Consider the following 14,199-nt stretch of genomic DNA (forward strand, 5'->3'; position numbering starts at 1 on the left):
GCATGTAAATGTTAATCGGAAGTCCTGCCACAGTGGTACAAATGGAAATAATACAATGGTCTCCAATACCATTGGCCTCCACGGTACCTAGTTGGACTACCAAGGTTCCTAGATGGGTTGATGGATAGATGGATTTTTATAATAAGTTTAATATTATGTATCAGAATTTATAAAAAAAATTCTGATGTATATTTGAGTTTTTCTCACGTTTTTTCATCCAGTCAGGTTCACAGCAGCATGCATGTCCAGTCCCAGATATTAAGTGTTATAATGCACACTTGCTACATCCAACATGAAGTATATCAGATTGAAAAAAAAATAATATATAACTAGTTTTTGTACAGGTGCCAGACGAGCCAACTGTCTGATATATTAATCCCAAAAAAAGAACACCCTGTAGTCCTTTAATATCCACTATTTTAATCTGTCTCTTGGGTCTCCTGCTCTCGGGCCTGACTGCTACATTAGATCAAGAAATGTCTTTTTTTTTTCTCCCCCCATACACTTTTCTTAAATAAATGATGATTTATTTATGGAAGAAGTGGAACTGGACTAGTCCCCTGGCATGAGCCATTTCTCACGTTGACTCAACTGATATGTGAGGGCCGTTTAGTACCAAGGTTGAGCTCAAAATACATGCTGTATTTACCTTTAAACCCTTGTGCCACATTGTTGCTGAGGTTCTCCCAACTATGTCTAATGCTTTAGCAGGGTTTTATCATATCCCTGGGTGACTTTATGTCCCCGCATCGTGCATTTGTCAAACTGTAAAGACCAAGTCGTCTTTCCGAGCAGGAATAGGTTCCTCCTGCAGCTCCAGCGTGTTAAGTTTTATTGGGAATATGTTGAGTTTTTGGCTGTGCATGTGCACTGGGTTGTACCCGTGATGATGGATGAATCTCTAACACGGGCGAGAAGGTAAAGCTGCAGGGTACTGGCTCACACAGTCACAGATACTCACAGAGATGTTGGGTGGTCTAAGGGGATAGTGCGTCCTCCAATTTCAGCCACAATGTCACAATAGAGAACAAACACATAGACCAAAAGGCTGTCATTCACCTTTATTTAAAACTACATGTTGTCATCTCCTTTTCCTCTTTTTCTACTTCTAAATACTCTACATTATTCTGTTGCATTCATTTTATACCAATTTCTATGCTTATTCATTCTCTCTAACACCTTGTTTTGTTTCCTGTACAGGTGATTCGTCAGGGACGTGCGGAGATCCAGGTGTGCCCTCTCACGGGACCAGGGAGGAGAGCGATTTTCGGATCCGCAGCAAGGTGCACTTCAGCTGTTCCACCGGCTACGTGCTCTTCGGCTCCTCCGAGAGGACGTGCTTACCCAATGGCACCTGGTCTGGAACTCAGCCTTCCTGCAAACGTAAGCAGATTACATCTCGAGTGTGTGATTTGCAAGCTCCACCACTTTAATCAACTTACAACTTTACTATATATTCACAGTTTTTAGGGTGTAACACAAGCACACATGGTGCTTTTTTTTTATATCTTTTCTCATGTTACTATACCATGGCGGTGAAACGCAAAGGAAAGTGGAATAAATATTCTGTTTTATCCATGATCCGATTTAGTTCATATTTCAATCATATTTACAAGCGTATTAGGCACATTTCTTAAGAACACATAATGCCATCAAGGGTGCGTACTACTATGTGAAATGTCCACGTTGTTTTTGTTTCTCCCAAAAGAAGAAATACTTGGAAGACTTGAATATCCGATATAAAACCGCATGTGATATGATGGCACAAAAGTGAACAGACAACAGACAGCAAACTGAAGTTATTTCTATCTAATGATTGTGCTGGGGCTTGAACCTCTGCCGTTCATATCTGTAACCATGTCCAACCCTGCTTAGCTTTCAATATAAAATGAGATCGGACGAGGCTGCTTTTAGAGTGGTATGGCTCTAAGCCATACATCTATATTTGGTTAAATATTGCCATGTCATCTTAGCAAATTGCTAAACTTTCCTTAAATTAGATGGAGTTCATGTCTTCTAGGGCGATGCTTCATTTTCTATCTTTCCTATTTGCACTCCAGTGAGTTGGCCAAATTCAAACGTACACAGTTATAGGGCTAATATTGATGTGATGGTCACAGCCAGTGACAGATTTTCACAGTTGTTGAGTTTCTACATTGATGAGATGCTGAAGTTAAATGAATGAGTATTAAACTGAGCCATTAAACTATTTACAGTGGTACCTTGGCATACAAGTCCCCTCCCCCCCCCCATTTTCCCCCTAATTTAGTCGTGTCTAAGTCCTCCCCGTCACTAGGGGGCTCCCACATTAAGGCTACTACTACCACACAGTCAGAAGGCAGAAGACTATTACGTGTTTCGTCCGAACCACGTGATGGCAACCGACCGCATCTTTTCGAACTGCTAACTCATGCACTATTGGGGGCGGTGTAACACACTTAGAGGACAGCGCTATTCGCTCCTTCCACATGCGTGAGCTCAAAGACGCCCCTGATTGGCTGTTGAGCCGTCATTAATGTGGGAGCATTAGCTCTCTCTGGACCTCCAGCTGCAAGAGGTTACAGCATCACCCAGGAATCAAACTCGCAACCTCTGGATGATTGGGCGAGTTCTAAAGGCAAAATTTCAGATCGTGAAACGTATTGTCCCATAGGAAATAATGTAAATAAAGATAATCCGTTCCAGCCACCCAAAACATATTACCAATATCACTAATTTCCAACACTATAATTATATTTTTGCATATAAAACCAATCAGAACATTTAGAAAAGACATGAAAATGAAGTAAATAGACATAAACCTTAATTTATGATTCCTCTTGGCACCGGTTGCTTTAAAAACAAAACTGAAAGCGTTTCCCTTTTTCTTCTCGCTACCGTCCTTGATAACATTCTCGGGACCCATAATGCTATGTCATACGTTAGATTTCAGCATGGTTTGTTCGCTAGTATGCTGTAAGTGCATTGGATGTCGAGGTACTGTACCACTGAATAACGATTAATTACAATCATTGACTGGGTGGGAGAAGGAGAGACCTTCAAGATTTGTCAAGAGTACTTTGACGATCTATATCTTTTTTTTTTTTTGCTTGAAAATGTAATTAAGTAGAAGTGTACATATTCATATTAAATAGTACTGAAGGAGAATATAAATATGTCAAGAGAATAATCAAGTACTGTAACAATGTACTACACAACTACAGCATAGTCCACCTCTGGATGGAAGCCTTGTCATTTTATTATTATTATTCTATTGTCAAATGATTGTTCACATTTCAGTCCTCAACTTGGTGGCCCGATTCGTTTCATTTCAAGCAATTTCACTCCTTCTTTACATTGCTGCCTGACGAACTTGCGGGTGACCTGCCCTGATGCCTGCACATCTGCTCTCGTGGCCTTCCTCCTCGTGTCGTGTAATAAGAGGCCACATACAGTATTGTATACTCAAGCACTGTACGCTGAAGAAGGTCTATTACCCAAGAAACTGTTCTCAGCAGAAGCATGTTCTCTAAAACAGTACGTAATTGGGGCGGATGCGGGGTTTGGTGGAGGTCGAGCTCAAATCCGGTCCCCTGCTGCAAAGTGACACTCACGAAGGACACACAATGGTCAGTGTGTCACGGGAAGCCAAAGGCAATGCTTGTCATACAGTACAGTGAGTGTGTCGTGACAAGCTGCTATAACGGCTGACTGATCCATTCTTGTGTCTTTTCAGCAGTTTGGTGCAGCGCTTGAATAGGTGTACAGATTGTTAACTCCAAGGCCCAAAGGGGAGCAACATCTTAACAAGATGAGCTAGAGCTCCCCCTGCCTTTCTCTCTCTCCCTCTCTGTCTCTCTGTAGCCATTTTTTCGTCTTCCCTGTGTGGCCCTGTCTACTCCGTTCAGCTCCAGGTTTAATCTAAAGCACATGCACACCAGAGAGACGGTGTAGCCACAGGCTTTTGCATTTGCAGAAAGCCTGACTTGATCAGTAATGCCCTGTTGTTTTAATTTGGCTGGTAGGGCGTATATCGCGTCAGAAGGGACCACAGTCCTGAAATCAAACACGCTATATAGCTTGCGGCCTGAATTTCATCACAAATCTCTCCACAACACAAACACACTCTTATAGGCCCCGACTGAATTCGCTTTCTCTGCTCTTGCCTGAACGCATTTAGTTTTGCAACATCGCCATCATGTCTGAATATTTTTTATTTGTGTGTGTGTGTGTGTGTGTGTGTGTGATTGTGTGTGTGCGTGTGTGTTGTAATAACCTTCTGGCACCCAATACACCCTGTTGGTTTGTTCTGTCTGTGAGAACTAATCTATTAGATGACCCGGAGCTAGCAAAATGGCATGAAAACAAAATTGCATAGAAGTTGCGCAAAAATAAGAGTTTATGGAAAACAAGAAAAACGTAATTTGAGTTTACTGGCATTCAAGGGTGCAAGAAGTGAGTGGTGTTGAGAACGCTGTCTTTGAGGATTTCTTCAATTGCACTGGTTAAAATATAATAATAATAATAATAATAAGAGATAAAGATGCATGCATGTATAGTAATACGCACATACTGTATGCTGCTTAGATTTTCAGCACCACCTATTTAAATAGCCTTTCCATATCCTGCCAAAAATTATTTTAAATATGTTCACCGATTTTATGTCTGTAGGTGAATAATTAATTAATTCATGTACCTTGACATGTTTCTCAGAAAGCGGAGATCTGATATTTCACTAATTCCCATAACTTTATTCCCAATCTTGCTTACAACGCTGATTCTCTGATTCTTACGACCCATCAGGACTCTGTATAAGTGTGATATAACCACAATATATATATTTTTGGGCCCTGTGAATGCACTCAAAAATACAATTAAGTACAAGATTAAATACATAAATATGAGACTATTCATTGAGTAATGGTATCCTCTTTGTCAAGTCTCTTTATTTTCCCACACAGAGGACATCAGAGGAGAGCGCATTTGAGCGGGAGACTTTTTTTATGGGTAAAATGATTAACTGCGCTTACATAAAGTAAGCTGTAAGTGCGGCAGATGAATGCTTTGTCAGCTTATAAAATAGCTTACATCCCGTGCGCACATTACAACGTACTCTTCTGGATTTACCGTCACATGTCCGCATGAAGTTGTGCACACAATTAACTGTCAGCGCACAATGGAAAGAAACGACTGTGAAATAATAGGATGTGCTGAATCGAGTGTTTTTTTTATAAAATGTCGAGTAATGAAATCGGGAAAGGCGTATTGTTAAATTAATCCAAATTTCTGCAGTGATTAATGGGGTGCTGTGTTACAAAATTTTGGCAATATGCTAGATTAGACTAATTGGTTTCATTTCTTTTTTTGGTGATATTTTTACTCATGTGTCACTTACTCACTTAACGTCTATTCCGCACTCATTATTTATTCTGTATACAAAAAACACGCAATGCAACACTGTATGCAACAAGAGACTAATTATTTGTACTGCAGTAAGAAAACCACTTATTGAGGCTAATCAGTGAGGGAAAGGCTTAAATTTTTTAGGGGACATTAAGATTAGACTTTGGAGCAATGGAAAAAGGTCATGTGATCTGATGAGTCCAGATTGAGCCTATTCCAGCGTGATGGGCGTGTCAGGTTAAGAAGGGAAGTGCATGAAACAATCATGCATAGTGTCCACTGTACAAGCCTCTCGAGGCAGTGTTATGATCTGGGGTTGCTTTAGTTGCTCAGGTCTAGACTCAGTAACGTTATGTGGCAATAAAATGAAGTCAGCTGACAACCTGAATGTACTGAATCACCAGGTTATCAGTTCCGGATTATGCCTGTGTCTGATGGCAATCAAAGCTAAATGTGGTTAAACTGTGTGCCATTTTTTTGTTTTTTGTTCTTTTTTGCCAAGGCCGTAAATGATACTGTCATATTTGACTGCTAAAACAATCCTATTTCAGTACTCATTTATGTCTCCGTTTTTTTAAAGCTTAATCAACAAATTGATAATAATGATACTCTCTATATAAAAAATATTCTGTTTTCCCGGGTAACAAGTGCTGCTTTAATCCCTGGATATATAAAATCAGAGACACTCTGCTCATCTTAACAGCTTCACTGTGTTTTCTGGTTTTCCTGTGGCCCCTGACCTTTCCGAATGATGTTTTTTATGTAACAGCGGTGCAGTGTGGCAACCCTGGAACTCCCAGTAATGGCAGAGTTTACCGGCTGGATGGCACTACCTTCTCCCACTCGGTTATCTACTCATGCATGGAAGGCTACCTGCTAAGTGGCTCCAGCGCACGCCAATGCCAGGCCAACGGCACGTGGTCCGGCACTGCGCCCAACTGCTCCAGTGAGTAGGAATTTCAGATTAAGAAAGAAATGTTTTGAGCCTGTGGTTTGACCGTATTTTCCTATGAAGAACTTGATTCTGGTTCAGTGATGAAAATGTATTCCTAGTTCATAACCATGAAATATTACAGGTGAGTCTTTATTGACCTATCGGGAGAGAATTTCACTTTTTCTTTTGTTGATTGAAAGATAAAAGCTGTCCTGAAATTCCTTATGCCTTTGAGGGATTCAAGACTCAGGCTTCATAAAATTTAAATATGGACGGCATTAAAGGAATAATTGAAGTTCCTGTGATGGGGAGAAATTGTATTAAAGTGATTCATGGACGTAAGCCTAGGTCAGAGTGATAAAATATAACAGTAGGTAAGGTCAGGTGAGGTTAGATGAGTTCATAAGATATGAGGAAAGGAGCTGAACATTCATGTGCACAGAAAGACTCAGATAAAAGAATTGATCGCTTCCATCTTCCATAGCGAGGCTGCCGAGGATCCCGGTACTCTCTGTAGTCTCCAAGTCCGTGTCTCACTTCTTAGGCTGGAAGACAGCTTGATTAAATTCATGCCTCGAGGTTCCTTTTGAAATTCGTCCAGGTTGAATTTCCTTAAAACTAAGATGAAATATCGGTCCTAAGAAGTCTTCATAAAGAACTTTCGCCGGTTAAAATCATAGAAGTGAATGTATTAGTCTGTGCACGAGTTGTCTTTGTGATGAATGAGAGGAAATAATGAAAAGCAGGCATTGAAGTCCATCCAGCTTTTGAGAAGGAACTGATCATAAAGCTAGCATCATCAGTCCTGATTGCATCCCTAAAACCACTGAAGCCTTAACTCTCTACGCTACTACTGGATAAAGTGGAGGCAGCGCAAAGCAGTTCTGATTGATGCTGTTTTACACATTTACCCAGCAGGCCCAGGGCCGTGATGAATGGCTTTGTCTAAAGGAGGAGTCACATTAGCATTTTGTGTTGGCAATTTCTTATGATCAGCTGACATGTTTATGACCAACTCTACTGATGGATCTTAAACCATAATTTTACAACTGTTTTTTTTTTTTTTTTAAAGAACACATAATGTATGGATCTTAGTGCTGTGGAATAAATAATGCCCCCCCCCCCCCCCCCCAATCAACCCCACCCCCACCAATAAATCAATAGTTAAATTTTACGCATGAGATTTTGTCAGCCATGTAAAAGTGCCAAGCGTGGAAAGAATTTCCTTGCAGGCCCTCCAGAAGTGCCAGACTCTTTCTCACATTATTCTAGTTACCCCACCTTTCTTCTCATTATTTTTCAATTGGAGGCCACGGTAATTGTAGAAGATCTGCAGAATTGATTCTAAGTTAAACCTCAGGGATATGCATGAGAAAGTGCCTGCTCACTGATATTGATTTCCGCACATAATAGTGAAATCTGCCATTTTGAATAAAAGAGTCAGGGTTCCCAGCGTTATCTCCGTTGCCGCATAAAATGGGTTGTTTAAAATGATTTGTAAATGTGACTCCTCCAGCTTTGTTTCCATAGTTCAAGTCATGTTGCTTGCTGCGCCGGAGAGCTAGACGAAATTGCCATGAAATGCTTCCTATTACATCTCAGACCCCCTGTTTGAATAGAAGCAGCCCTGATCTTATAATCTGTAATGAATTGCTATGAGTCTCGGGCATAGTCAAAGTTTTCTCACATGGGCTCTCATGTTTGGCTGTTTTAACCGTTTTAAAATGAATCAATGCTGATTACTGTAACCTTAATAGTTTGGTTTACTGACCGAGTTTTTTTCCTCCAACAGTGATTAACTGCGGTGAACCTGGTGTGCCAGCCAATGGGGTAAGGTATGGTGAAGACTTCACCATTGGACAAAATGTCACCTTTGCATGCCAGCCTGGATACACCATGGAAGCAGAAGGCTTTTCGACTATCACCTGCACTGGGAACGGCACCTGGAGTGCCCCAGTGCCCTTCTGCAAAGGTAACAGCTGAATTAAACTGCAGACAAATGTATATATTTTTAGTAGAATATGTCGTCCAAATGTCTGCAAATGGCGTTTAGCATTGATTTATTGTTAGCTAACCCTTTTTTTTTTTTTTTTTTGCTTATTTAAGTAGAGCAAAGCGTTTTAACAGCGTTTTTTTCATGTTTGGGAAATGAAGCTCCAGCACATTAGATTAGCACTACAGGCTCTGCACATCTGGATACCACTGCCCTGAGCGCTAGCAGATGTTCCTCGTAGAGTGCGTATCTGTAGTGCACTTTTGGTTGCTCTCTGATGGATGTGTTAACTGTGGCGTGAAAAAGGGAACCACTTCCAAAACGATCACTTCACTGTAGAAAATTACGCAAACGCTGAAATTTCACAACACATTATTACTGAAATAAAACAGAAATGCTAGGAAAATAAATTTATATTTGCTACCGACCATACATGTTGTTCCTTTCGTTGGGAATATGAGTTACCAGTCAATTCATTGCAGACCCCTGGCAGTTGTTGTGAAGGAGACAAAATGAATGCCATCGTTACTGCATCGGGAACCCGAAATTGAATTAAACGGGTCTTTTCTGCCAGCGATATAAAATTCCATGTGCAATTGGTCATTGATTTCCTAAAGTCTGCAAAAGGCGCTGGCCTTGAATGCCATTATAAAGTTGTCTTATTTATTCGGAAAAGCAGAAGCAGCTTCTTTCCTCTTAAATGGTAAACATTATGGCGTCTGATCATTTACAACGTGGCATGGTAGCAAATAGTGCATAAATTGAACCCATTTAAATTATATAACTGATTCATTTGGAGCCATTGAAAACAGCCCACCATTAAAAAACTTTTAAAGCTTTTCTATTAAACCGACCAGTAATACGATTAATATATAATATATACATACAGTATTATAATCTTGCATTTCACTGTGGCACAAACAAACACAGATAAGTCTGATGATGATTTTAGGATAGCTTTAGGTATAATTTAAATATGTTGATGCAGGAATCTTTTTTAATGTTGATTATTCCCCTATTATACTTATTATAAAGTCTTGGACAGAAAAATATGAAGAAATCAGGGGTGGCTTAAGACCTGTGCAAAGTTTTATACTTCAATAGTTCATTTACCCAAAATGTAGACGTGTCCCAGAATCCACAGAGCATGCAAATATTATCAAACAGTTACAAAATTTTTGTAAATTCCATACTAAACTTTAATGAAAAAAAAGATCTAGAGATTAAATTCCCATCCTCAGTTTGTGGTGTTACTGAGTATCAATTGTTAAAAAATATGCATTAGCATAAAAAGCACTCTAAAAATAGACTTAAATAGTTGATGATTGCGGCACACACAGGCCTATGGTGGCCGAAAAGTGCAAAACAAAATAACAAATCCAAAAACAAAAACAAAAGGATAAAATTGAAAACAAAATAACAAATATAAAAAAAACTAAATAACAAATCCTAAAACAAAATAACAAATCCAAAAACAAAATAACAAAAATGGAAACAAAATAACAAATTGAAAAAAACAAATAACAAAATAACAAATTTAAAAGCTAAATAACAAAACTGAAAACAAAGTAACAAAGTCAAAAGGAAAATAACAAAACGCTTTTTTTGCACTGTTTTGCACTTCTCAACCACCGTACAGGCCTTATTAATTCACATGCACTGATCCTGTACATTCCTGAAAATATCCGTTTCAGTGTTCCTGTGAATGGTCCCACTTATTATCAATACTTACCCATGAGTTTATGGTCTTAATAACCATCATGGTAAGTCTTTTACTCAGTTTCAATAAAGCCATTCATAACCTTTTTATTAAATTAACTTGTACAGTACTTTTACAGTATTTTAAGTGTTGCAACTACTGATTTGATTGTACAGTTCATGGAGTTCAACGTCACAAAAATAATATTCTTACAGCATGTTGGATTTCTTGTCTTGTATCCAAACAGCCATCCCTTCTTCTTATTCTAAGTCAATCATTTTTAATTAATGTTAACTCAGCAGCTCGCATCATTACCAAAACCCCCTCTTTCCATCACATTACTCCTGTTCTGCAGCAACTTCACTGGCTTCCCATAAAATACAGAATTGAATTTAAAATCATTTTGCTCACTTTCAAGGTAATCCATAACCTGGCCCCTCCTTATCTACTCGATCTACTTCAAATTGTCACTTCCTCTCGTTCTCTTAGATCATCCGCTTCCATTCACCTGGTCTCACCTTCTGCCCGTCTCAGTACTATGGGGGGTAGAGCATTCAGTCGCTCTGCTCCCATTCTATGGAACTCCCTCCCACCAGACATCCGTAACTTAGATTCTCTCTCTCTCTTTCTAACCAGACTCAAAATCTATTCACTAAAGCTTATCCTCCTTGAATGTACAGATTTTTGTACATTCTTGTTTTTTTCTGTGTTGTTTGGTTGTTTGTATTTCTCATTTGTTTGTTGATTGTTTTGTACAGTGTCCTTGAGTGTTATGAAAGGCGCTTATAATTAAAATGTATTATTATTATAGTGTATTATGTATTACAACTGCTCAGTGTTTATGTACTTTTTTTTAATTATTCCTTCGAATTCAATATTGCATCGATTTATCAATTACTGCGTTTAAAATCAAATGAAATGATCTTTAAAAAAACAAACAGCATAAAAAATATACCATGAGAAAGGCTCCCACTGGCAAAGGTAATTCAGTAATTCATAGGTGGTTATATATTTTATTATTTACAAGGAGATGAGAATAAAGATAATTTGGGACTACAAGGTTATTTCTCATTGTGGGTCTGTGTGCTACAGTAGGTGTAGACAGAATGAGATGTCACTATCAAGTGCTGTGTCTTGGTGGCTGTCGTGTTTTCTGTATATTTCTCATTCAGCATATCCCTCTGTCTTTCTTTCACTCTCTCTCTCTCTCTCTCTCTCTCTCTCGCTCGCTGTTTGTACAAGCGAGAACGCATGCATTAAGTATTCATTAGCTTAGAAGCTGGTCAAGTCCCGATGGATGTACATCAGACCGTATCCAAGACTAGTTCCGAATGTTAATACAGTCATTTAGAATTTATTACACATTCATAGGCTCCGCATGTCAGCCATAAATATTTGTTCATTGTTTTTTTTTTTTTTCTGTTTTTGTATTTGTAATTGAGACGAGACGGAGCCTCTCCTATGTAATGCCGTTTCAATGAATTCGGTGTACAGGAATCAGGCTGTTGCACAACCTCGAATTACGACAGGCTTTATCCCAAATCCATCAAACAGACCCGTGTCTCACCTTCAATCACTACGTTCCTCACAGCCCGGCAACCTTATGCCTCTGTAATAAGCTCTGATCCCACATAGGCTGCTCATTGTATCAGTAAACCTACGTTATTCTCGATTCTGTCGCTTTACGCTGCTGTTTTTTTGTTCCACCGAATATGAATGAAATACAGGTCTGTGTGTGTGCGTGTGTGTGTGTGTGCGTGCGTGTGTGTGCGTGTGTGTGTGTGTTTCGGTGGGATGGCATCATGCCGTCTGAGGGAACATGAGTCATCCTGGGCCTGAGCTACAAAGCGTGAACTTCCTTTCTTTGTGTAAAGATTCACTCCTGCCTCCACACACACACACACACACACATTCTCTCTACAGCAAGTCCGTGGTGCTCGGGTTCGTTTAGGGAAGCACTAGGACGCAGTGCGCGGGGACTGATAAGTGTGCGAGGCAGCTTAGTGTGCTGCTCTGTGTAGGTAGATGAAAACACTGTGCATTAAAGTCATTTACATAGAAATTACCAGGCGTTAATTCATTAACATGCAACGCTACAAATATAGGGAGAGTGCTTTACAGTATGACTTTATTTAGAATAAAAACCAGGTTTCTTTTTATTTATTTATATATATTTTTAAACCTGTTACTGAATACCAATTATGGCTTTTCTTCAGGAGGAATGTAAGCTTCTTCTCGGCCCACACACGCTGAGATTAAAAGCATTTTGCCCTTTTGATTGTGAACAGGGCTTTCTTTGCTTTACATCACATGTTTTGACTCCATTTCTCTCTCTCTCTCTCTCTCGCTCTCTAGCTGTGACGTGCACTGCCCCACCCCTCATCTCTAACGGACTATTAGAGGGCAACGACTTTGAATGGGGCACAAGTGTGAGCTACAGCTGCTCTCCTGGCTATGAACTTTCCTTCCCTGCCATCCTCACCTGTGTGGGCAATGGCACCTGGAGCGGAGAGGTGCCCCAGTGCCTGCGTAAGTACTGACACATTAGGGTGAAATTCCAGTTCTGTAACCGCGTGTAACAGTTTTGGTCTGTTTCGCTTGTCGAGGCTGGAAAAGGTAAAAGACCTCGATAGCCAGAAACCGGTACACATACAATACATACAACAATAAAGAGGATGCACATAATCTAAACATTACACTTGAGTTACAAAGCTAAAGAAAAACAGTTTTCCTGTTTATCTCTTAACCTCGGAAGAACTGAGCTTAAATTTTTATGCATTTTTACATTTTTTTTATATACAGTATTTGGGAATAAGTATAAAATCCAAGCATTGTCTTCGAACAGGAAACTGACTTTGACACCCTTTTGTGTTTCTACTAATTAGTGTGTTGCGCTTATTCTACCATTAGATGATGCTATAAAGTGTCTACTAATGAGGACAACAGGTCTAGGTTAGACAGAATGAAGTATAAGGTGCAGCGAATCCCAAAAGTAATGTCTCCATATGACATTTGACCAGTTTGAACTTTTGCGTTAATGACACAGCTAACGTTATAATCACATTAGGGTTGCATTGTAGCCACACTTCACAGCCACAATCCTGCCTGTAATTGCTCCATCACAGACAGGGCTCCATCCACTGACCCCAACAGAACTGAGCGTCACAACAGATCTTGATCAACAGGCATCTAAGCGAACGGCCTCCAGAGATCAGCTTGCCGTATGACTCCTATTAGTTTTGGTAGATGGCAGAATGGGGTGACAAATAAGACAAGAGCCGACTGTGAAGGGTTATGAATGTCCCTGCTGAGCCGTAGGGATGATATGATAACAAGTTTCGGTTTCAGAACTTGAAAGAAAAAAAAACGTAAAAGTGGCTTGTTTGTGAACGAGGAGGTTTAAGAAAATGGGGAAAAAAGTTTTTCGACGTGAGTTCCACTGCAGATTTATTTGCTGCTAAATCTGTTCTACTTTTAAAGTGTCACACCGTGTGGCGTAATGACACAACAGTACACTCGTCATATTCGGCTTTTGGGATGTGATGAGAGTAAATATAATTTTACTTTCTATTTAATCTTTACCCATTGCATACTATACTATACTGTATATCCTATACTATAAGGTCTGTAGACAATCCCTGTAACATGATGTCCTATACGAATAACAGAATTAAAAAGTAAGTTTCATTTTATTTGACACTTACATGATAGAAAACTAGGGTTGTGTGGAAGTTGTTGAAGCACTAGTTGTTTGTTTTTTACTTTCATTAAATGCTCAAATATTGTTGAATTTTTGTTCAATTATGTGTTATAATGTTGGAATGTGCATGAATTATCATTTTTTTAAATCGGAGAAGAGAATTCGTGTTCATGTCCAATGTACTGTAGTTGTGTGGGTAAGGATATTTTGATTTTCATGTGTATTATTAGGACAAAAACAGCATACTTCATTAAGTTTTCAATCAATCAATTAATTAATTGTTGAAAAGTGTGTATTATTTATTTAGATATATTTTGTAAAATAGAGACAACCATGTAAAAAACAATAATAACAACATTGGGATGGATCAAACGTTTTGGAGGAGCAGTTGGTATTGGTTACCATTTTTGTTTTTGGCATTCAGGGTTTTTTGCAGCTCCAGGGTCCGGGTTCGATTCCCGCATGGAGTTTTCAGTGGGTTTTCTCTGGGT

The 14,199-nt window shown here is 39.3% G+C and overlaps 1 protein-coding gene across 1 annotated transcript in view; it reads left to right on the forward strand.

Annotated features, from left to right (window-relative positions):
* Positions 1–14,199, forward strand: part of csmd3b (CUB and Sushi multiple domains 3b) — a 553,034-nt gene that overhangs the window by 513,324 nt on the left and 25,511 nt on the right. Inside the window, exons 57-60 of the mRNA XM_053491539.1 lie at positions 1,201–1,383; positions 6,152–6,328; positions 8,109–8,288; positions 12,364–12,537. Of these exons, the coding sequence (XP_053347514.1) occupies positions 1,201–1,383; positions 6,152–6,328; positions 8,109–8,288; positions 12,364–12,537 (714 nt within the window). The remainder of the gene's footprint in view (positions 1–1,200; positions 1,384–6,151; positions 6,329–8,108; positions 8,289–12,363; positions 12,538–14,199) is intronic.

Source organism: Clarias gariepinus, chromosome 3, assembly GCF_024256425.1.
Source record: "Clarias gariepinus isolate MV-2021 ecotype Netherlands chromosome 3, CGAR_prim_01v2, whole genome shotgun sequence".
Taxonomy (NCBI): Eukaryota; Metazoa; Chordata; class Actinopteri; order Siluriformes; family Clariidae; genus Clarias; species Clarias gariepinus.